The sequence below is a fragment of the Martes martes genome, assembly GCF_963455335.1.
Source record: "Martes martes genome assembly, chromosome: 16".
Lineage (NCBI taxonomy): Eukaryota > Metazoa > Chordata > Mammalia > Carnivora > Mustelidae > Martes > Martes martes.
Window position 1 is genome coordinate 52,716,742 of NC_137904.1, and position 24,776 is coordinate 52,741,517.

The window sequence follows — 24,776 nt, forward strand, 5'->3', positions numbered from 1 at the left end:
TTGTGAGCTGAAACGCTGAGAACCCCTATGGGTGGATACTCTGGTCTCTCTTCCCTAGCTTCTGAAGGAGGCAGCCTCCGATTCTAGATGCCAACATCATACAAGACCATGTGGACAAGTGACCCCTCATGGACTCAGAGTGGACATGTACAGCAAGGAGAAAGCAAACCTCTTATGTTAAGCCACCACCATGACTGGGGGACGAATGTGTCACTAGGGCATGGAATGGCCAATCCCAACTAGTACGATGCAAGTGTAACAGTATTAAATACAGAACATGGAACCAACCACATAGGAGTCTCCAGAGGTTAAAGGGTGGGGGCAATTCGAAGCAGTCCCATTTATACTTTAGGAAGACAGGAAGCTCGGAACATAGTCTTTCCACCTGAACTAGCAAGACCGGGCTCTCAGAATACCCAACCGAGACCGTCACATACAGGATCCCTCCTTTCCTGATAACACGAGTCCAAGAACCAGGGAGCTAAGATCTTACATTATTTGACACTCCATTTCTACCAGTTTCTCCAGAAGCAACCACTGTAAATTATCTTCTGGGCAGTCTTCATCAGCAGCATCTTGGACATGTCCCCTTGTTCATTTATGGAATTGCTCCAGGGTTAAAAATATGGAGTACTAACAGACAAAATTCTTAGGAAGAGAGAATAAACAGTCTAGGAGTAGACGGAGTGAAAGCATGTGCCTTCTTCATTCCTACCAGGATTCCCAGAGTCTGAACCCATTAATCCTACTACCACCAGACTCATCCACACAGACAGGAGTCCAAAATCCTTTTTTTGGTTGCTTTTTTAAAATCCAGCTTATGAATTCTATAATCTAGTTCATTCTCGAGCACATGACTCTCCAAAAACCTCTTCCTGAAATCATGCTGAGGCCCTCTTAAAGAAATACTTAAAAATGAAGTCTCTAATAGAATATCGTAGCTTACAATCTCTCTAACACTGACAAATGCTTGCCTACTGACCCACTTTATCTCTGCCGATAGGATGGCTACTACAGATGCACCACCAAAAAAAGGAAAAAAAGTCCTTTTACCGATATGTACACATGTCCTAGCTGAGTAAAGGCAGAGAGGCAATGACTGGGGTATGTACCTCCCTTGATTAGCTGAGAACAAACTTATTCCAGCTGTTTCCTTCTGTATTAATACCCAAGAGAGAAGCAGAGAGGCGTCATCGAGACCAGCTGAGTGTTGAATGCATCAAAATGTTTAAAGAATTCCAGTTTCTGAGGGTTCTTTCTCAAGAATGAAAGGATAACATTTTCAACCTGGTTGGTTGAAAGACAAGGGACCTTCCCAGGGAGCCATCCCCTCAAAGTCGATTCACGGAAAGACAGAACTACTCTGGGTAAACAGGATGTATTTAACTGAATAATCCTCAGTAACTACCCAGGGAATCACTGCTCAGTGGTTGTCTCCACGTCCTTTACTCTTTGCCCCATGACAATAAAGCTCCACCCCGAACATCCCATCAACACAGCTCCCATCTGTAAATTCCATCCTGCCTGTACCAACAGATCCTGTCTTCCCTTGGCTTTCCTGTACCAGAGCCCCTGGGTTTTCTTCCTGCCTCACTGACCGCCCCCCTTCCCCTCTCTGGCTTGCTCATTCTCATCTACAGAGCCAATGGAGGTGAGGGTTCCGCTATGCTGAGTGGATTGGCCCTCTCCCCCAGGCACACCTATCCTTGTAAAACTCCAGCAATGGAGGGCTGCTTTGGGTTCCCAGAGCACAGTGCTCCCTTCATTATAGGAGGTCCGTACAGGCTGGTTGCTTTGCCCAGAAAGCCTTTCCCTTTTCCATCACTTATCTCCTTTTCATCCTTAAGAGCTCATTCAAATGTGGTTTCCTTAGGTGAGATTTTCCTGACCCCCCCCCCAGCCCAAGTTAGGTCCCCTTTTTATCCACTAGCAGAGTCCTTACGCCTTTCCTTTATAATTCCATAAGCCGTCTATAGTAATTTGTCCACGTGACTATTGGATTAGTGGCCGGGTCCATTACTAGGGGGATTACAGCAGAGATGGTCTCAGTTTGGCTTATTTGTATCTCCAGCGTTAGACAGTGTGCTTGGTAGACAAAGCAATTTATTTTTATTTTTTAAAATTTTTTATTTTAATAAACATATAATGTATTTTTATCCCCAGGGGTACAGGTCTGTGAATCGCTAGGTTTACACATTTCACAGCACTCATCATAGCCCATACCCTCCCCAATGTAGACAAAGCAATTTAATGGAGATATCTATATCTACATATCTATCTCCATTACAACAAGATCATAGCCTAAAATTTTTTAACCTCATTTTGTGAAATTCTCCTGCAAACCTGTATTAATGTTCGAATAAAGCTAACTTCATAAAATAAGATCTGAGGATACAGCAGAAAGGAATCGAAAGAATTAAGACCTATGGATGAAGGACAGATGTTTACAGAGCTCATTTCAAATGTCTGGAAGTTACGGAAGTAGAAAATGATAAAAAATACGGGAATGTTTTTTATTAAATAAGCTGATTATCAAAAGTAAGATGAAAGTATCACATCGCTTTCAGCAAATCTCTCCTTTATCAAATTTTAGAATACCAAGAATTCACAGATGCTGATAAACTAGAGTCCTATCAAATAGAAACCTGAAATAGGACATCTGGTGAACACATTAAAAAAAAAAAAAAAAAAAGCACACACCGCCAATTCTAAGAGAAACCAAGTTTGTGATGACCAGATTACATCCGACTCTGGGTAAGTTCAACATAATTGAGCTCAGCAGTTCAAAAAGATGGGCAGAGCAGGCATACAGCAAACCTAATTACAAAGTTTCCCTACCTCGGATAAGGACAGAAAAGAGGACACTCCTAGAAAGTAAAATGTAGGATTGAATTAATCTTTTATCAAATATAAACTCATTCCATGTATCTTTGAAACCTCAATTTAATGTTTGCCAGGCTTGACTGCTCTTGTTTTATATCCTCCTCTCCCACCAGAATATAGGACAGGAAATTAAAGAGCATAGTCTTACAAATAGATTTTCTACATTTTAATGTGAGTGATGGGGGGGTGCCAAGGGGAGACAACATCTGGATCCAAGTTGTTAAAAAAAAAAATGGGTAATGTTTGAAAAATAATGTAAATCCATGAAGAATTTACCTTCCCAAAGCCACTTTTTTTGGACAAAAGATCACAAAAATCCATTTTTGATTAAAAAAAAAAAAAAGGAATCCTTAATCACAGCCTATATTCAAATACTAACCTAACCTAGTCGCTTAGTTGTAGAATTTAGGCAACACAACCTCTGCCCCTCATCCATAAAATAACCGATCTTCACTTCTTTACAAAGATTAAATAAGATAGCTGTGTGAAGTGCTTAACACCCAGCTATACGCAAAGGCCATACGCAATAGATTTTAGCTACTGTTACTCCCAGCAGTTAGCACAGTGCCTGGTAGAGAACATGTACGAGAATATATTAGATTTATGGTAGCCAACCACAGATGGAAGTCTTCAGGCCTCAACATCAACCATAAAACTGAACACTTAAGGCCAGTTTTTTTTTAAAGGAGGCAAGGAGGAGAGGTTTAAGGAGACAGTAATGGAGATTATTTTAAAGGTCAAATTTGCACAAATAGGATCTGTGCCTGCAAAAGCATGCAGTCTTATAAACTCAAAGTAATCCTAGGGTTCTGTCTAGCTCAAAGGATTGTAAGCAAGCTTTCCAAAAAAAAAAAAAAAATCACAACTATCCACCCCAGAGGGCTTTTCTCCTCTCCCTTAACTCTGTTCAATTTCAGGAACATTGCTTCCTGATTTACTGCTTCCAGCTTGATTTCTTCTCTGATGCATTTCTCAACAGAGTTTTGAATGTCCACTACAGCCAACCACTGCTCGGGTTAGGATCCCATTACTTCAGCCTTCATCATGCGTCCCACAAAGTCCAAAACAAAGGCGTGCTCCTAATATTTCCTCTACAGATTAGGAGAAAGGGGGATGCCAGAGTGATTACTTGGGCCAAAGAACTCTGCAAAGGCCACAAAAAATCAAAACAATACAAATGCCAGATTTCAACTCTTAAGAAGTTCACATACATTGAACAGTAAAAATCATTGGCTTTTCCCTGTCAGAAGTCAGAAAAACCTAACATTTTACATGCTAATCAAAACAGCATGTTTTGATTCATTCATCAAAGAATGAACCGGGCTTTTTTACTTCCCTCCATCCTAAACCAACCAACCCCATTCCTGCTTAAGACTAATTCCCAGCAACCAAGGACTTATTTTGCATGAAACTTTCAATATTTCAATGATATTTTTTAAGTTCAGTACCATAGGATTATTTTTTGCAGATGCGGTCTTCATACGGAAGAAGTGAGAGGCAGATATACAAACAATGAGCAGCGAGGTGGTCAAGCCCTCCCATCTTCCTCACCCTCACGAGATCAATAGCTTGGGAGGGCACCGGGAGAACACCCAGCCTAGGGATGACAAGTTTGCTGGTCTTCCACATCAATTTCAATCAACCTATATTCAAGGCTACTTGGGGTACGGAGTTGAGGATTCTGAAACTGAAAGAGGATGGAGATTACTGTTCTCTGCCACAACCCCTGGCAAGAAGGTCCCATATTCGCTACCCCCCTTAGAGAGGCCAACTCCCTCACTATGAAGAGGACAGGGGCCGAAACTAGATTCAAACCAAGATTACCTAGTTTCTAGCCTAGCACTTCCTATGTGATTTTTTTGTACTTATGTGTTTTTTATAGAAGTATCCTTCAGATCTCTATGCATCTAAGTCACGCTTACCTAGTTAAATTTTATTTTTATTTAATTTCTTTTTAAAGATTTTATTTGAGACGCAGCAAACACATGATGGGGGGAGAAGGAGGGAGAGGGACAACCAGACTCCTCGCTGAGCAGGGAGTCCCACACGGGGATCGATCCCAGGACTCTGAGATAATGACCTGAGCTGAAGTCAGATGCTTAACAGACTGAGTCACCCAGGTGCCCCTCTCCTAGTTAAATTTTAAATTCCTGAGTGAACAGACCCTCTAATTCTTATGAAAACCCTCCTCTTCCATATCAGCAGCTAGTGCACGCTTCTGTACGCAGCAAGTCTAGTAGATGACCAGCTGCTTCTTCGGATAGGAACACACCACCCTCCCCTCTCATGTGCTTATTCTCTTTGCCCCTCAATGGTCCAGTGCACAAAAATAATTCGGAAGTGCCAATATTGATCTTGTGTTGGAAATCAAGACCAAGAACCAGTAGAACGAGGACCATGGGTGAGGTTCAGACAGGTAAATAGCTACTTAACAATTAGCAATTCTTTCCACCGCCACCAAGAGACACCCACACGCACACATGCCTCCCACCCACGGCACTTGGTAAGCACTGAAATCTGCCCAGAGGTATAATGAACACCATACATTTGGAAAGACCTGACCGCCTAGTTTCCCACATGTAGCATGCAGGTGTTTCCATGTTGTATGCTGTACACCGCAAAATGTAACAAGCCAATATGACTACATGAATAGTCCTCCATTTGGGATACTTTGATAGGAAAATACACTGGTGTTCCTTCCACATTAACATATGTGTGACCAACATGCCCATGGTTATAATGGCATCTTAAACCATGACCCAGACTGAACCTGAGTCCAACCAAACCTCTGTACCCAGGTGTCATTTTGCTGAAAACAGAGGAACGTGGTATGCTGCACAACAAGCATCAGAATCAATGAAAATTTGGACCATGGGAAGCTCCACAGGTCCAAAGACCCAGGTATTCCCAGATACAGCATAAGGGAAATATCTGCAAAATGTTTACACTGAGACAAGCCAGTGAGATCTACAGAAACCCCCTGTATCATTTTTCACCTTTCCTAGGTCTAAAAGAAGTTCAGAATAACCGTTTGAAGGGAGGAAAAAAACAAAAAACAAAAAACACCACTACCAATTTCTTCTAAAGGTTTAAGAAGGAGCTTGATGAGGAAGAACCCGAGTTAGAGCCAGGGGCATTTTAATCACTCACAGAGAAGATGTGGTTGGTGTCTCAGGAACAAGTCCCCAGTCACTGCCCCACCCTAGATTCAAAGTTTTTTTCCCAGAAAACTGAGCAGTATTTGAAAAGGCAGGCTATAATCCAGAGCAGGCAGTAACCTCCTTAAAGCAGGAACAAAGGAGCAGTCACGAAGGGGGCACAGAAGCTTCCTACCCTCAACACTTAAGTCCTATCAAAATTTTTCAAAGTTATTCACACACACCAAGTCAGCAGTGGTATTTTTTTCCACTTAGAATTTCTTAATTTTGAACACGGCTCAAAGACTCAGCAATAAAGATGTCCAAGAATATTGCAGGGAAATTCACCAAGGGGAGGGGGGGAGAGAGCCATCATTCTGGGCTCATTTTTAAAGGAACTTAGAAATCTAGGACATGAAGAAAAATTTTCCGAGGAAAGATTACAAGACTTATGTCATTTGGATTTAGATAGAAAATAAATTTTGAGAAAGGTATGCATAAACAAACTTATCATCAGATCTGTCATTTTGTATATTTTGTGTTTCTATTACCGTCTCTGTATTTCCAAGGTCAAAACCTCAAATCAACACCACTGAAACTATGAAATAAAGGTATGACTTCTGTATTTGGCTGTTCTCCTGCCCTTAAATAAATTCTAAGGGTGGAATGGTTTTTTTTTTTCGTAATTAACATTTTTTAAAGATTTTATTTGACAGGAGGAGAGTGTGTGTGTATACAAGGACAGCGGCAGGCAGAGGGAGAAGCAGGCTCCCCACGAAGCAGGAAGCCCAACATGGGGCTCAAACCCAGGACTCTGGGATCATGATGAGCCTAAGGCAGACCCTTAACCAGCTGAGTCACCCAGTCACCCAGGGTGGAGTTACTTTTACTACAGAAGGCAAAACCAAGTAAACTCAATGGTTACATTTAGTCACTCTTCTCATCTTGTTTCGATGAGAAATATGCAATATGCATATTCATGTCTAGAAGGTACAGCCATTTTTCAAATAAAAGGAATCTACTGCCTACTTCATGGATTCCTGTTTGTTTGTTTGTTTGTTTTTAATATACAGATTATTGGATGAGCACCTATACTTACTGGCAAGAGCACTTAAGAGTCAAGGCTACAGAGTACAAAGGTTTATGAGCTACTGAGCAGCAGGAAGGTAACACTGGATGGAAGTTGGGGCTAGAGATTTAGGTGGTCACAAATGTGCAGTTACATCCAGTCACTTAGATTAGCTGGCCAACTCCACAGCTATAAATTCAAGGACCTCAACTACATAGTCTCCATAGTCCTTTCTTGTTTTAGAATTCTAAAAACATGGGGCACCTGGCTGGCTCAGTCCATAGAGCATGCAAATCTTGATCTTGGGGTTTTAAGTTCAAATCCCATGTTGGGTGTAGAGATTACATAACAAAATTCCAAGAACGTGGCTCTTCCTGATTCTGTGACTATAAAACTCACCAAGGAGGACAATGAAGGGGCAGGTTTAGATGTACAGTAATTCAGATTATTAACCTACATTTAAACACAAGCATGTTTTTATCAGTTAACATGTAACTTAAGCAATATCAAATCCAATGCTTTTTTTTTTTTTTTAAGATTTATTTATTTGATGGAGAGAGAGATCACAAGTAGGCAGAGAGACAGGCAGAGAGCAGGAGAAGCAGGCTCCCTGCTGAGCAGAGAGCCCGAAGTGGGACTCGATCCCAGGACCCTGGGATCATGACCTGAGCCAAAGGCAGAGGCTTAACCCACTGAGCCACCCAGGCACACTGCTTTCTTAATTCTAAGACTAAAATTTTGCCCATCTCACATGAACATGTTCTACCATTTAAGTTAAATATCCCAAGAAAGTCTCCATATAGTTGCAGACTGTTAGGACAAAATACACAAAATTTTGAATTTAACATAAAAGGGATACACAGGAAATGCAAACAAGGACCAAAAAGGTAACAATGCATTTCAAAATTTTGAGATAAAACTTGAGCCTTCATTAGTTCTGGGCCAACGAGAGTCAGCCAAAAGCACCCTGTTCTCAATCTTATCCAAGTTATCACAAATATTTTATTTTTCCCTGAGTTTGTGCTTTAAGTCATTGAAAGCATTAATATAATGAGAGGTAGAACAGAAAGTTTAATAAACCCAGAGCCTCATGGAACAAGTTACCCCTCATCTATCCCATCACCGTTCATCTTAATTATTCTTCTACCACGTTGTATTAGATTCACTTTAGACTACTATGGCAAGTCTTAATCAGACGAACTACTTCAGCTCCCGCCCGATAATTAATCTTCATAAAATACAATTTTGCAAGTTAATTTGCATCACATGAGCACAGACTCCCCTCGATACCAGCAGGTGTTATGGTGCTTGATGGTACAATTAAGCAAAATGGGAAAATAAAGACCATGCATCTCAACTTTTACCCCTAAATCTGCATTAGACCTAAATCAAAATCAGTCCTACATGCTTCTGAACTGCTTAATTCCCTGGATTTTTTAAAGGCACACATATGGTAGAGAGAAATTTTAAGAAGAATGAAGTTTTCCATTTAATGAGTCATTTGGATTGAAAAAAGTAATGTGAAACTAAACAAAAGTCAACTTAATGACCAAACTCAGCATGTGAAAAAGTTAGATTTATTAAGATTTCGAAATCAGGCAAATGACTCATAACATGATCATTGTTTTATGATCCACCTATCAGATGTTAAACACCCGTGCATGGCTTATGATTACAAAGTGCACCCAAGAAAACACTTTGGAATAAGATGAAACTAGGATTTGAACTATTCGCTACACTCTAAGTAGTTAAGGACCAAGTTGCAGTATCTAAGATTTTTTGTGTAATCTCCCATTGCCATGTTTGAAGAATTCTAGTCGCATGCACTAATTCAAAAGGAAAGTACATTAAGCTCATTTACTGCCTCTTAATTTCAAGACCAGTCCAAACAGAAGCTAACAAAAGCCTTTACAAGCACATGCCTAGCTTTCTTGAATCAATGAGAGTTTTACTCCAATTACAACAAACGGCATCACAAATCATACTTTGTTAGCTAATTTAGGGAAAGGAAAAACGAATGAAAGAGAGAACAGGGATTGGCTACTTATCAGTACAGCTTCAGACAGTAAACAACTACTGCCCATGAAATAGAGGTTTACTAAATCCGCCTGGTCTGGAGGGCACCAGAGCATGGACGAGTGGCCTGACTTCCCTCCGCCCCTGGCATCTGCTCCTACAGAGCCGAAGGGCAATGCCAGCTCCCCGCCGGGCAGGAGTGTCTTGTAAGCACAGATCAGCACAGGAGCAGTAGTACATGAGTTTTTCTTTAGCAGGTCTGAACCCACACGAAAATCCATCTTCTGTTCCAAACCGCAGTGCTCTGCAGCACCCTTCTGCCTTCCTTCACAAAGGTTTCTGATCAGGTTTACAACAATTGCCCGAGTTTAGCACCATGGAGAAGGAATAACTACCGGCGATGAGCCGGAACTTCTGACAATACGCAGTTGTTGTTGTTTTTTTTAAGATTTTATTTATTTATTTGACAGAGATCACAGGTAGGCAGAGAAGCAGGCAGAGAGAGAGGAGGAAGCAGGCTCCCCGCTGAGCAGAGAACCCGATGCAAGGCTCGATCCCAGGACCCTGGGATCATGATCTGAGCCGAAGGCAGAGGCTTTAACCCACTGAGCCACCCAGGTGCCCCCTGACAATACGCAGTTTTTAAAACTGATTTTAAATACGCTAGTTCTTATTCCCCTTGTTAATGTGTATGAACAAATCTAGTCTCCGTGTCTCACATATGGTCCTATTAATTCCCATGCTGTCACACTTGACCTCCAACAGGATGCGGTCATCAGTGGAACCAGCTTCATAAGAGAGAGACCCTTGGAATGGTGTCAAAGCCGCGCACCTTCTAAAGTTACTTTCTAAGGTCCAATACAATTTTTCACGTGGGGGATACAATGCTTTACTCTCCTGTACTGCCCCCTTCTTCTGCAAACTAAGAACCACGTAAAAAGAAACCAGAAGCAGTCGGTGGGGGGAAGCATGTAGTTCTACACAAATTTGTGGAATCTGTTTTTCTGCTGGGGGTCAGCACTGGCAACATCCCGAATAGTATGCCCCTCTACCCACCCACCGCCACGGCCCTCCCTGAATGTGAGTCCCTTTCATTCCCTCCTCTCCTCTTTCCCCAGTTATTTCCTTCCCATTAGAACACCTTCCCCAGGAGCACCTGGGTGGCTCAGCGGGTTAAAGCCTCTGCTTTCGGCTCAGGTCATGGTCTCAGGGTCCTGGGATCGAGCCCCACATCGGGCTCTCTGCTCAGCAGGGAGCCTGCTTCCTCTTCTCTCTCTGCCTGCCTCTCTGACTCCTTGTGATCTCTATCAAATAAATAAATAAAATATTAAAAAAAAAAAACACCTTCCCATCTCTTCAAAGGAAATTCTCTGTATCCTCCAAGCCCAAATGGAAAGCTACTTCCTAATAAGCCCAGAAAACCTCTCCCAGCCCCTACATGCTTCAACAACCCCTATTTCATTTGGACTTCTATTTCAAGGTTTATTTTTCATCCAGTGTTTCCCTCTGCTCTGATGCCAGGGGCTCTGACCCATGCCCAGCAGTGTCTGGCATGATATACAGAGGTCCACACATCTGGCATTATCTCCCACTATGAGCAGTAGGCACAATGTTAGAGTTGAACAACTCTGCATCCTTCCGCACCTCCATAGTCAAGTTAGTGGCACAAACCTAACAAACAGTAGGAACTATGAAGCGAAACACTTGGGTTCACAGCATAGAGTCTGGACCCATACCACCTGGGTTCGAAGCCCCACTCCAACGTTTTCTGACCTTGGACAAGTTCTACGCTTCTATGCCTCAGTGTTTGTTCTCCGGTCTGTAAAATGGAGGTAACACTGCTCACCTTTTCAAAATTGTGATGATCAAAGGCATTAATGAAAAGTGCTCAGAACAGTGTCTAAGAGCAAGCACTCCATGGTGACCATTTCAAATGCAGGAAAGTCCACATCATGGGCTACTGTGCATGAACTTCTGTATATACCATAAAAGTCAAAGTGCCAATTATTCTGTTGGTGAAACCATGGGAGTCGAATCGTCCCCAGGAAATAATTTCGCTCAGCTTAGCTGTTAAATACTCGTCTCTTACCCCATTTCTCTTACAAGTTTGTCCAAGTCGTATCTAAAATTTATAAACAATTTCATGTCCCTATATATCCACCCTTTTGTCATAACTACCTTTTGGAGTTAGCTTAGATAACACAGATGGACCCTATATTTCCCAAAATGCCAAAACTAAAGAGGTATAGAGGTTGGGGGGTGGGGAACCACAGCCAAGTGAAGGCATTCGAGATTAACTCCCCTCCTGCTACTCTTACTTTGTGAACCTGCTCTTAATTCTGATCTTGTGCTGACAATTAATCAAATCATTCCCCTCCATTACATTTTTGATAGAAATCTATTTCCAGAAGCCATTTTCCCCTTTGTATAATTTAATAGAGGGCTTTAATGTAGCCACAGTAATGTCATCTAGATTTGACTGAATGCCATACCAATCCTGAAGTGTACCCCCCCTCCCCAGCCTGAAAAGTCTAACCTAAGGTTTCACAGTTTAGTAGAAAACAAGACCTGAAATAAAGGGTTTGTCATGGAAATTCTGACAGGAGGACAGCGAAGCCTTAATTCTGTCACCAAGAAATGTTTCCATGTTTCCCTTCGTGGCATCATTCTTTCCTCTAATACAAATCCAGGCTTTGTAAGTACCGCAAAAGTTTCCATTTGGCTCTGAAAAATGTTTTCTGCAGAACCGTTTGAATGGGGAGCCCTGCTCCACCCTGCTGGGCTGGTAGTTCAGCACACGCACTTTGGAGAAGGGGAGAGGAGCCTGGGCTTCGTGGGATGCTCCGGGGATGAACGCATGCAAAAAGTCAGCTCTCCTACGCGTCCGGCATCTTCCAGCATTTACCATTCATCTTCCCTCTCCGTAGAGGGAGATTTTTTTTTTTTTTAAGAACTTATTTATTTATTTGACAGAGATCACAAGTAGGCAGAGAGGCAGGCAGAGAGAGAGGAGGAAGCAGGTTCCCCACTGAGCAGAGAGCCTGAAGTGGGGCTCGATCCCAGGACCCTGGGATCATGACCTGAGCCAAAGGCAGAGGCTTTAACCCACTGAGCCACCCAGGCCCTGAGCCAAAGGCAGAGGCTTTAACCCACTGAGCCACCCAGGCGCCCCAGAAGAGGGAGATCATTAAAGTGACTAACTTGGTTCTAACGGTTTCACTTGGGTGTTTCTATTGCCACGCTCATGCGGCCCTTCTCACATCAAGACACAGAAACCTTTCAGGTACATGAAGTTTAAAAATACCAGGATCAATAAAGCCGAGCTACTACTCCCTCTGGAGCATGGTCGTCTGCTTTCGGCAGTTAGCCATCTCAAAGCAAAACAGAACATTTAAAGGACTGTACCAAGTATGTGTGGTGGAGCTGGTTTTAATTTTTCACCCTGTACCCAAGACCTTTCCCGGCTCCTTCTATGGTCCATAATAGGCTCTTGCTACATTTGTGGCGATAAGATTCATTACGGATGCCTGGATACATCTCTAAAGACAGGAGGCACACTGAGTGTTTTATCCCTCTTAGGTTTAGCATTGCCCAGAACTTATAGATACAAATTAGCATTTTCTGTTCTTTATTTTGAATAGAGATGCTTAGCCTCAGAAAATACTTTCCCTTAAGTCACTAAAGATCTATCCTAGTTGACAGAACTGTGAACTATAAACTAGATTTTAAAAAATGGTATGCAGGCAGAGTCACTGTGATCCTTCTGGCTATGGACATTCATATCATATCTCTCCTTTTATATAATCACACACCCAACAAATATTTATACAGTCTCTACCAAGTGCCAGGCACTGTGTTAAACCCGGGAGAAGGAAATAAGACTCACTCCTTGTTCTCAAGGCTGGCAGAGACGACAGAGCATCCAGAGATAAGCAGAGCATCCAGAATAGCAAGGAGGATGGAAAAGGTCAGAACTAAACTTTAGGCTAAAACTTACAGGTGACATAGGGGGTAGCAGGGGAAAAAAAAAAAATCTATACACACACACACACACACACACACACACATATATATTGGATTTGAACAGGACACTTTCTGGGAAACTGCAATTTATTTGCAATGACTGGTGGGTGGAAAGCAGGAAAGCATCCTTAGATGAGTCTGAAAAAGCAAAACAGACTTGAAATGTCCTGGTCAGGAGCTGGACTTCACTCTGACGGGGAAACTCTGCAATGAATGCTATTTTGAAAACAATCCTTTGATGGAAAACAAGGGAGCAAGCTAAGGGTTCATGGACCTAAAAACTTGAGTCTGAATAACATTACTTAGGAGAGTGAGACACTCAGAGCGCAGTAAAATCATTCCCTCATAAAATTAAAGCAGAAACTCCCATGTTAGATTCACCCGCAAAAGTATTAGGATTCCTACTGCTTAGAAAGAGGAACCCCCCCTCCATAGGCTACAGCATCCGATTCTGGCAGGGGGTGTGTGAGTAAAACAGAATGCTTGCACTTAACGCGCGAAGTGAAAGTAGCAATTCGGAAAGCCGTTAATGAGAAATTGTTTCCGAACAAGGATGGAGTACCAAACGCGAATCCCGGGCAGTTCTGGCCGTACGTCCCCGCTTCTACCAAGTATCCGTGCGTTTTTGCGGAGGCAGAAAGTGTTGGAAGCAAAAGCAGTTCCAAATGCCCATCTCTACCGCGCTTCTGTTTTAGGTATTCCTGAACAATTTCATCTTTGGAGCGGAAATAATACTTTGATCGGACCTCAGCGCAAAACCGCCAGAATTTCAAATTACACCTTTCCGTGGATTGGTGTTCCCGGAATTGCACTGATGACCCCGGGAGCTCACTTATCGTTTGCAGCAAGAAATGGGGTGCTGAGATGCTAACCCCAGGTCTGAAGACGGAAACTCCTAGTGTCAACTGTAAAAATCAGCGGGTGGTTGCTAGTTTAGGAGGGCTGATCCAGGATGCAAGGAAAAGTCTGTTAAAGGCATTCTATGGATCCAGACTTCAGCCCCCCTTCTATCTCCTGGCACATGGTGTCCATTCTGCTTGGCTGCCAGCACCCTATAAGCATCCCATAAGCTGTGATAACCAGACAACCTCTTGTGAAAAGCTGCCAAACTCCATCCCCTCTGTTAAAGGTCATCCTCCCTTAAATGAGCCTGGTTTTCTGGAATCCCTTTGCTTACACAGCCACGAGGGGGAGGGCAGAGGAACTTCTTTTCCCCCTTCAAACATCAACTTTCGTTCTTTAAAAAGATTTTATTTATTTGACAGACAGAGATCACAAGCAGGCAGAGGCAGGCAGAGAGACAGCAGAGGCAGGCCGAGCAGAGAGCCCGATGCGGGGCTCGGTCCCAGGACCCTGAGATCATGACCTGAGCCGAAGGCAGAGGCTTTAACCCGCTGAGCCACCCAGGCGCCCCAATCAACTTTCATTCTTATAGAAGGGATAAGAAACACCATCCCGTTCAGGTGAGCTGATAGAAAGATCTACCCTGAAACATGCCTTCAGAATGGACTGTCAAAGGCTGAGGGAAACCGTTTAACACCCCTAACTGCTGGAAAACAGCTTCGGTTGGAGTCACAGGTTAAATACAGTATTTGGGGTGTGCTTAGAGAAAAGGCTCCGGGTTCAGAACGGATTCAGAGCAGCAACCTGAAGTCACAAATATGCATTTGATTCCCTGCAGACCCCCCAAATATCCAGTGTTGATCATTCTGAGCCACAGTCCTCCCTTGATCATGGTCATTGGTGGGGATGGATTCTGATGTGGTCTCTAGGGTACCCTAAAGATCCTAGTTTGGTTGTTCATTTTGATTTGTGACATTAAAGAATAGGGGAAAAAGCAGGAAAAACATGCTAAGATGAATCAGATCTATCAGGCTAGGTAAGTCACTTGGCACATCAAATAAGCAGGGCACATTTGGAGGCTGTTTCTATCACTGACATTTGAGAAGTGCACCAGTCCTGTCGAGGGGGGGGGGGATCAAGTTGGCTCTTTCCCTTTTCCAGTGGTGAAAGTAATAGATAAGACCATTTTGGCTCCACCGCCCCAGAGGAAGACAAGACTCGAGCAGTGTAGCAGGTGGCTGCGCTTCCCAGGACAAGAGCTTTTCGAAGCCCCCGTCGCGCAAGACTACCAACAGGAAACAGACCCTCCAGGCTGGAATCCCAACTTCATCAATGACCAGGTCAGACAAAACTTTCTCCCTCTCCAGGTGGGAGGAGGGAGAACAGGCTGTGGGCGGGGCCCTGCTCTCTGCTAGACTTGCAGGAGGAAATTAGCTCTGAGTAGTAGATCAAGCAAACCAGGAGAACCGCAAAGCCGAACAAAAATCAAAGGGCAAATTCTGTCCTCGGGGGTATTTCAGATCTACAAAGGGACAAGCTCATCTGCATCTCTAAGAATCTTAAGAGAATTATTTCATGGCTTCTGGATCTGCTCTGCACTCCTCTTTGCTCTCCCCAGTGTTCATGGCCCCTGATTTCAGTATTTGGGGCAGCAAATGTTCACCGTGGGACCCTCCTGGGTGACTTGCCCAGGGAATACCCACTTTTTCAGGGCTGCCCACCCAGACTGCAGTCTAAAGGACACAGTGTCCATGAAGTACAATCCAAGAGCTCTTCAGAAAAGTTTCCCTGCTTCCAGTCAGACTGCATCTTGGGGAAGGGAAGAAGCGGGGGGGGGGGGGGGGGGGGAATCTTTCTGTGCTTGTAAAAGGCTGGCTACATAGCACAGATCAGAAACCCAGTTTTGAAGGATGACACCTCACATCTTGAGTCAATGTTAAGAACTGGAAGAGTCCGTGAAGTAACGACTATTTTAAAAGCCAGTTCCCATGAGGCGGTGACTCATTTGGAGCATACGCGCCTCTCTGAAGTATACTTAGCTGCGGATACCGAGTCTGACCAAAGGGACATACTATACACCGGGAGCTAGAAGTCGCTGCCGCCCTCGGGTGAGAAAACAGACAAGGAGTAAGAGAGGCACCCCCAGCTACCATCTCCAGAGGGTATGTTGCCAAAATACAGGATGAGAAGGAGATACTCCCTTGAAGAATGGGACTATCAAAGAGAGCAGGGAAGATTTTAAGTTGGAGATTATTAAGAGAAAACAAGTATATTCTAACTTAAACGTAGTCTAAAATGGTCAGATGTTAGGGGTGCCTACGTGGCTCAGTAGGTCAAGGGCCCAACTCTTGGTCTCAGCCAGGTCTTGATTCTCAGGGTTGTGAGTTCAAGCCCCACATTGGGCTCCATGCTGGGCATGGAGCCAACTTCAAAATGGCCAGATGTTAGTACTTTGGAGAATGCTAAATGGAAGTGTTAGGTAACTGTATACTTGTGCAATTAGAAAGCACTGTCCTGAGCTAACATCCAGAAGTTATAAGATAATCAGCATGTGCTTACTCGAAGTCAAATACAGAGGACACATGCTAAACAAAATGTGGCAAGCAGATAGCAGGATACAAATAGGTTGTATATGGATAGTTTATGATTTAAGACTTGTAGATGCAGTACAGAAACTCATGTAAAGAGACCTCTGGTTTACTTCTTCAAACAACAGTCCATAAAGTACATCGTCACTGCTGTATTTTGTTTAGTTTATAAAAACTAAATTTCAAGAATTAAAGGCAATTCAGGGAAGGATATCCACCATCTATGGGGAGGGGTCCAAATGGCAGGATTTAAAATTTTGATCTCTTAAAGCTATGACTGAATGGATATCTTAAAAAGAACTTACCCCGAGGAAGAGAGAAGGGGTTAGAATTTCACTTTTTACTTTATGGGAGCTACACCAACAGAAGACTATTAATCTGCTAAGCCACTCAAAAAAGTCCAGTCTTGGGGGGGATCATGTAGGTCCCCCTTGTGCCCCTAATATAGCCACTCTGATTTCACCAACAAAACGGACTCCAACAAGCAGGTCTAAAAGAGACCAACCTTATCCTGAAGTCTCAGTACGTAAGAAATGGTACAGTTTAACATGCTCCCTTTCTCTCCAACAAGTATTCTTATGTTTCCATAGGTCCCCACCCAAATATTACAACAAACAATAGACGCAAATCACAGTGGCCCAGAACCACGCTTTCCACGTTTAAACTTCTTTTTAAAAAAATCACATTTCAAGCCAAGAGCCAAACATTGCCTAATGTAAGTTCAAGTCCACAACTAAGAAATGTGAAGAGCTCCACCTTCCTTTCATCTCTTATAAAGAGGGATGCAACGGGCTGTTCTCTTTATTCTTTAAAGGAACAGCTCTTGATCTCCCAATGTTACTGATTTTTATTCAACAGGGGTTTGAAGCACTTGGTGAAGGTAGAATATTACACCATAAAATACCTGCATTGAAAACAGATTTAGAAATTGTAAGAAACAAGTTCATGAATTTGAAGAACGTTAGAAGTTAAACCAACTTGCACAATTTTTGAGTTATAAGTACACAGCGTCTCCCTAATGTGCTTACCATTAAACAGTGTTAGGATAATATTTTTCCACGTTGAAAATACACTTCCCACTTGCCCTAATAATCCGATGCCCAGATGGGAAATGTAACCAGAACTAAACAAACATAATATAGTGAGGAGAGCTAAAAGGTGCACTAAGACCCTGGATGCCTTCGCAAGGTACAAAGTATTAAGTTTAAACAAATAGAGAGAGAGTATAAGAAATGAGATACTTGACGTGGGTAAAAAGGGACTACAGATCTAAGGTGGAAATAAATAGATTTCTTTTCAGATGCAATCAGTAGTATGTATACACATTGAAGGTCACGTTCACCCAAAAGGGAAAAACATGCCTCCTAGCGCAGCAACCCATTATAATCTAGGTAACTTTAAAATGTGTTAACTTTGTTCTGAACAATAATCAGTTATTAAAAACACAAAATCACTACAGTGATGTACGGCCTAAGATTAGTTACAATGAGTCCAACCCGATACAGAGGTAAGAGATAAAGAACAAAAAAACGAGCAAGAACAAGAAAAGCCACATGAATACAAAGTGATTCCATTTCTTTTCCTCAACACCCACACAAAGACAGCAGTTTCTGACAAGAATGTTCTTGGCAAAAAATAAAGTTACAGGAAGGTTTTTTTTTCAATGAGAAAAAGGCAGCTCCATATGCAGATTACTAGGCGATACGATTTTTTTTTTAACGGCCCAAATTTACAGACCTCATTTTGAAAATATCTAAGCATTTTTTTTTTTTTTTTTGGATCACAAAGAAAAGATGACTAGAAATACTGTTCCTGTTTGGAATGCTTATTTCGTGTTGTACTTGAAAATAAAATCCAACGTGGCAGCTTACCTTGGCACTGGAAGCCTTGTTTCCCAAACCCCCTGAAAAACAGAAACAACAAAGTATCTTAACATATTTTGTGTTGTACACCATATTTTAAGCCAATTATGAGACAAAGTATTCAATAGAATAAGGGTTTATACATGAAAAGCAATGATTTGATAGCAAAAACATGCCTAGATAGAGTACTGAATAAATTCAACTTTGGGGGGGGGACTCTGTATAGCCTTCAAAGCCTCATTAAATTATTTCAATGTATCAAGGTTCTTTCCAGTTCGCACTTTGTTAATGATACTTAAGTTTCCAGATAAGAACATGACTATGATATTCAGAGTTGATATAATATTCAACAAATAAAGACTTTACGGTTGAAGGAAGTGCTTTAATTTTGTCCCTAAAGACAAAATGAAAATCCTTTTTCTCCCTAAACACAACTAAAAAGTGGCTTCATTTGTTATGAAGGTACTTCAAATAGGTGTCTAGAAACCGCCAATTGGTACTACCTCACATTAAATTTTGGTTTAAAAGGAGCCAGATTTCACAAAATATCATTTTTATTGGTTGTATCTGAAGTTAACGATCTAATTTTTTTAGAGCATCAGTAACATTCAAAGCAAATACAGAAGCTATTTTGTTCTGGTAAATTACTTTAGAAGACTTATTCTCTCAGTAGAGAGCCCTAGCAGGGACATAAAATTGTAAACACTCTTTCAACCATGATGAACCGCATTACAATTCTTAGTCATGATCTCTTGCTTTACATAGCATTTTAAGTTGACAAAGCACTTCATATTTCTTTATAACTTAGTCATTCCCCCAAACATACGTAAGCCCAAACATTTATAGTTTTAAAGTATCAGTATTTTGATATTTAGAACAAACTTGTAAATTAAGGACCTACAGGCACAATGAAAGACAACTGAAGTTAAAACCACGGCTAGATGATCCTGGTATTTTCTCGGAACTTTCAAGTAGTTTCTGGTTAGGTGGAGACGTGTTACAGGAATCACTCAGGGAGGAAGCTGACAGGGAGACCTTTATTTTCCACTTCACATTACACCTGACCCGAAGTGCCACAGCGGGTCACCAGGGGCTCAATCCTTTAGAGCAATTGATAGTGGAAAGACCTTGGCTAGCCTGGTTATGTATGTTGCAAGTCCCTTTCCTAATTCATCTACTTTCCCCCCAAAGTAGCCCAGAGTCTCAGTGTTCCTTTTTTATGGGATCTCCCAATTGGCATGGGAGGCTGAAAACGTCCCCTTAACTAGATGCAGTAATCTCTTGCCCTGATGCTCCAAGAACTTTAGCTAGTCTTATCTACAGTTACTTTGAGCACAACTGCTTCATATGCTCACTACAGTGAAAATCATTCGCAGAGGTGGCTGTGCTTTTTGTGAAAACACTTCTGAGATTTCTAAAAAGGAAAGGAAAATGCACCTCGTTTAGCACTGTCTGTGGGGGACTCTCCCTTACAGACGCTTTCCCCAGGTACCGAATAGCCATCCATAAAGGAAAAGTTAAGCATCATAGCACCTTTGTGGGACCCTTAGAAGCGATTTCCTCCAGATGTGATGGATTCAGATAATGCCACTCATAAAGGAAAAAATTAAGCTCCTTATGAGCACATCTGCGGGGCTCATGATTTCCCCCAGGTGTGGTGAACTCAGATGCTATCCATAAAGGAAAAGTTACGCATCTTATTAGCATCACATTTCTGGACTTTACCCTAGGAGTTGTTTCCTCCGGGGTTGGGGGGGTGGGGTGGGGTGATGGATTCACACAGCCATCCATAAGTTCTGCCTAGGGCCCCAACAAGATACATGCCACCGGGAGGGTTAGTGGCACTGTCCCCACAGTCGCCACAGCCCTGACTTGGAGTTTCCTACCTACATTCAGGAAGAGGAGATAGAAAAAGCCCAGGCATCTGCCAACCTGAGAAAAAAAAAAAACTTCTTACTGCTCAAACTAGAGCACCTGGGGTTCCCTGAGGTTCAGCTTTCTAAACTTTGGGGGTATTTTTCGGGGCGGGGGGGGTGTCACCGATGTTTTAAGAGTAAGAGCCATTAGCTCTCACCAGAAAAGGGTATATACAGTTCTGCCTAGTTTCGCAGGGTTCAAAGACCCCCGGAGGCCATCCCTTTATCAGTCCCCCTCACCCCAAACCCCTGGACTCACAATACCGGCATTCACTGTAAACTCTGTACCTGAGCTCCGACACCTTACAGTAGTTTTCTTAACTAGGACCTCTGTCCTCATCTACCGGGCTGCAGGTCTAATCTCGTGTTGACAGGGTCTATTTTAAATGACTCCCTCTGCCCTTCTGCCATTTGCCTGCTCGGTTTTAATTCCCCCCTCCCCCACGGCAAGCTTTCAACAGTTTGCTGCCTCTCCGCTCTCCCTGGGCTCACCCAGGCGAGTCCGGTCTCCCGTGCCCAGCAGATACAAGCTACAGTAGGCGAGGACGCAAGGTTCCAGAGGAGTCCAAGCCCGCTGGGAAACAACACCCCCCACGCGCCTCCCTCCCCGCGAAGGCGCCCAGCCCGGCTCGTCTCTAACTTGGACCGCGCGGCGCAATCGCCGCCGCTCCCGCGTTACTCCGGGCGTTTCTCCGGGAAACTCTGCCCTTTGGATTCTCTTTCTCGCTCTTCCCTTCGCTCACACCCAGCGAGCGGCGCTCCCCTGTCCGTACAGAAGGGCGGGTGCGCCGGGGAGACGGAGGGGACCCGAGGAGGCGACCGGGGTCGCTGCGGCGCGGGGCCGGCCTCCCCCCTGCCACAGGGGGCGTGTGACCCGGCGCCGACTTCCCCGGGAGTCCTGCCCGCGAGTGTCCCCGGCGCGCGCGCGCGTCGTTCCGGGCGAGAGTTGGGACTCGGCCGGCTCTCTCCCAAGTTCCCCGAGTGAGTCGGCCCCAGAGTGGGCGCGCCCGAGCGAGGGTCCCCGGGACGAAGGGAGCCGGCCTGCAGAGGGACCGGTCCCCAGCCCCGGGCGCCGCGGGGGTGGGGTGGGGGGGGTAGGGAGGAGGGGTCCGGGCGGCCGCCGTGCGCCCCGGCCCGCGCGCACCTACCAGATGAAGTCGGTGCAGTGGCTGCAGAAGGTGGGCTGCTTGAAGAAGCGGGCGATGAATTTGTGGTCCTTCACCTCGTGCACGTTCTTCTGCCTCAGCGCCCCTTTGCGGGCGAAGCGGTTGGCCACGTCCTGAGACGCCGTGGAGTCGTTGGCCGGGTAAACGTCAGCCATGGTCCCCCCAACCACCTCTTGCCTCCGCCGGGGAGCGGCAGCAGCCGGGGAGGACCGGGGGGGCGGGGGCGGGCGGGGGAGGGGCGGCGGGGCGGCGGGCGACCCCGGGCGGGGGGCGGGGGGCGCGGGCCGGCGGCCGAGGTCGCGGCGGCGGCGGCGGCGGCGGCGGCGGCCGGGGAGAGTCGGGCCGGACGGGCGCGGGAGCCGGAGCCGCTCGCGGGCTGGCTGGCTGGCTGGCCCCACGCTCACTGACAGCCCGGCGCCCGGCGCTCGCGCTTCCTACTCTGGGCGGCAGAGGCGGCCCGGAGCGGCGCCGCCCACCGCGCATGCCCGGAGCACGGGGGCCGCGGGGCCGCGCGCGGGGCCGGGGGCGCGCGCGGGGCGGACGCGGGCGCGCGGGGAGGACGCGGACGCCCCGGGAGTCTGCGCCTCCGCGTTTTGCGCGCAGCCCCGGGAGGGGAAGGGGAGGCGGTGGCCTGGGCCGGGCCCGCCCGATCTGGGGAGCGGAGGAGGACGCCGGGAGGGGCGGGCCGCTCTCCGCCGCCTTCTTCTTTTCCTTCTTTCCCTCCCTCTCCTCCCCGCCCTCCGCTCGCTCTCCTCCCTCTCGGCCTCCTCCTCTTTTTCTTCCGCTTCTCGGGCTCTGCCCGCCGCTCTCGCCGCCGCCTCCTCCCACTCCCCTGCTCATCCTCCCCCTCCGGGCGCCCGCCTCCCGGCCGCCCTCGCTCCCTGCGCCGGGCTCCGCGCCGCCTCTCGGTCCGACCTGCTCCGAAGCTCGCCCTTCCCCACCTTCCGGGACCCGCCGGTGCTCCGGGCCGCGATGCTCAGGTTTTGCGTCCCTCCAGCGGGCCGTGCCCTGAGCTGCCCGAACCCTCAGCCCCCACCCAGCGCTGCTTCTACAGGACAGGAGCAAGGGCGTCTTTGTAAATCGTCGCACCCGGACCCCACCACCTGCCTCTGCGGGGCTGTCTTCGCTTGCACCTTGTGTAGCTCTCTGATGTGCACGTGGGATGGTTAAAGGACTTGTCCTAGTTATGCATCCCGTTACGCGCGGGCTACTAGAGTGGCGACGTTGATTGTCAGCCTTTCTTGATTTTACAAGTCCAGAACCTTAATTTAGAAATCATTTTGCATCCCAAACTAATTACCGCAATACTGGCAGGTGCAGAGTCCAGCCAGAACACTTGTATTACTGAGTAAAACTGCTTGTGAAAGGGTAGCTGTTACGCACCTGCAAAGACGCACGCGGGGATGTACCAGCTAATCATTTGCTGAATATTTATTAGTTCTGCCTCCAGGGCGCCGAAATACGTAAGGGAAACAACCATCCCCCAGCATTTCACTATTGTTTTACCTCATTGCCGATTCACTAAGTTCACAAAACAACTACACTGAGCTGAAGAACATCAAGAAAAAGAACTCGTTGGTTAATCCTTCAAGAAGTTGCCGGGGGGGGGGGGGAGAAAAGGAAACAATCTTGGAGGGTACATGTCCTCTTAGAGCATTCCACAAAGATCGCATGGGCTACCATGTTTTAAGATTGTCTAATTGAATGCTTGATTCTAGAAATGTCCTTTATATTTTAGCGAGTGTAAACTATACTTTGCTGGCCTACTTACAATCTCTTGAGCTAATGTTTTTTAGTGTTTAAAGAGACTGCACCTGCTTGATACACTGGTCAGAAATTTCACCAGTGGTGACAACCCCTCCAGGCCAAGGAGGCAAAAAAGGCAGAAGCAAGGGAAGGAATGAGAAGCAGGCATGTTGGGAAAATCGATCAAATTTTTCTCAAAACACTGTAAGCATCCTTCCCAAGCCATGGTTGTTTATTATTCAATGATCATAAAGTCAATAGAGCACAGTAGAATGAAACCTTCTTTCCTCACAACTGTCTTAATTTAAGAGCGGTCCTCACATATGCTATGAAGACAAATTCTATTTCCCTGAAGCTCTGATGTAATGATAGAAGAAAAACATGGCAGAATTGGAGGGTGGGGTTTCTGATACTGGAATCCCTGAGCAAAGTAATAGGGCAGATGAGTTAAGAACCAAATGGGCTATGGCAGCAGCCTGGTCATCTCCCAGGTGTGGATTAGAGTGATCACAGCAATGGGTAGACCAGATGGAGACAACAGGTCTCTTTGCTTTCAGGTTGTGGCTTTGCTTTCTTGCCTCAGTTATGACTGTTGTTCTTTGTGGGTATAGAGAGAACCAACTAGAAGTTCGTTGACTGATAACTGGGCTAAACTTCAGCACACAGTTGCCCTCAGCTTAGCACAATTGTGGGGGCAAGGGGACAGAGACATACCTGGAGTAGGATTCCCAAGCAGTGGGAAGGACTGATGGCAATGTGGGCCGCAGTTTGCCCCTACAGCCACGGGAGAAGTCTCGGTAGCCCTGAAGTAGAGGGGCTTATGGAAAGGAGGAGAGGGAGTGGTCAATTAGTCCTGGGCATTAGTAATTATTTTAGAGTCAGCTGTTTCATGGAGAAGGTGCAGGAAAGAAAAGGGAACAGTAGACTAGATATACAGTTAGTCAGAACCCTCATCTGTGAACCCTGCCCTTGCAAAGTAAGCTTCAGACTCTTTGGAGAGGTGTTGCTTAGACCAGCAGGACCCAGAGGCTGGGATCAAAGTCAGGCCACGGAAGTGGTGATTCCAAACCAGAGTGGTTTCCTTAAAACCAATAACCTTTACGATACAACCTAAAACTTGTTGCTCTATGCAGATCACTAGTCTGTTTTCAAACGGATCGGGCCATTATCAAATTGAGCAGTACAAATTGCTCACAGTATAAAAAGCTTGATTCTGAGATTTTAGTAGCCGAGATAATTTAAAGACTCGTGTTTTGCTCTTTGCACCTAATCCAAGGTTTGGGAGAGCTGAGACAACTGGTGGAAGATATAATTACTTAGGCAGTGTTTAGAGTTGGGGTGAATGGCTGGTCTCATGAAACAGGTAGAGGCAAGGTCTAGCTCGGGAGAGGCTGTTGCTGGTTAAGTTAGGGAGGAGGAAAATATTTCATAGGGGTCAGTAGGTCAGAAGCCCCAGTCAGAGGTTAATTCCAGGGCTGCCGGGTATGGTTGTGCAAGGGGAAGGATAGGGGGACCTGGATAGCTCAG

At 45.2% G+C, this 24,776-nt stretch overlaps 1 protein-coding gene across 1 annotated transcript in view; it reads right to left on the reverse strand.

Annotated features, from left to right (window-relative positions):
- The window catches only part of PRKCA (protein kinase C alpha), a gene marked incomplete at its 5' end in the record, with an annotated part of 384,835 nt that extends 363,177 nt beyond the window's left edge, over positions 1–21,658 (reverse strand). Inside the window, 2 exons of the mRNA XM_080825828.1 lie at positions 18,431–18,462; positions 21,486–21,658. Coding sequence (XP_080681954.1) covers positions 18,431–18,462; positions 21,486–21,658 — 205 coding nt within the window. The remainder of the gene's footprint in view (positions 1–18,430; positions 18,463–21,485) is intronic.
- Between the last annotated feature and the right edge of the window lie 3,118 nt (positions 21,659–24,776).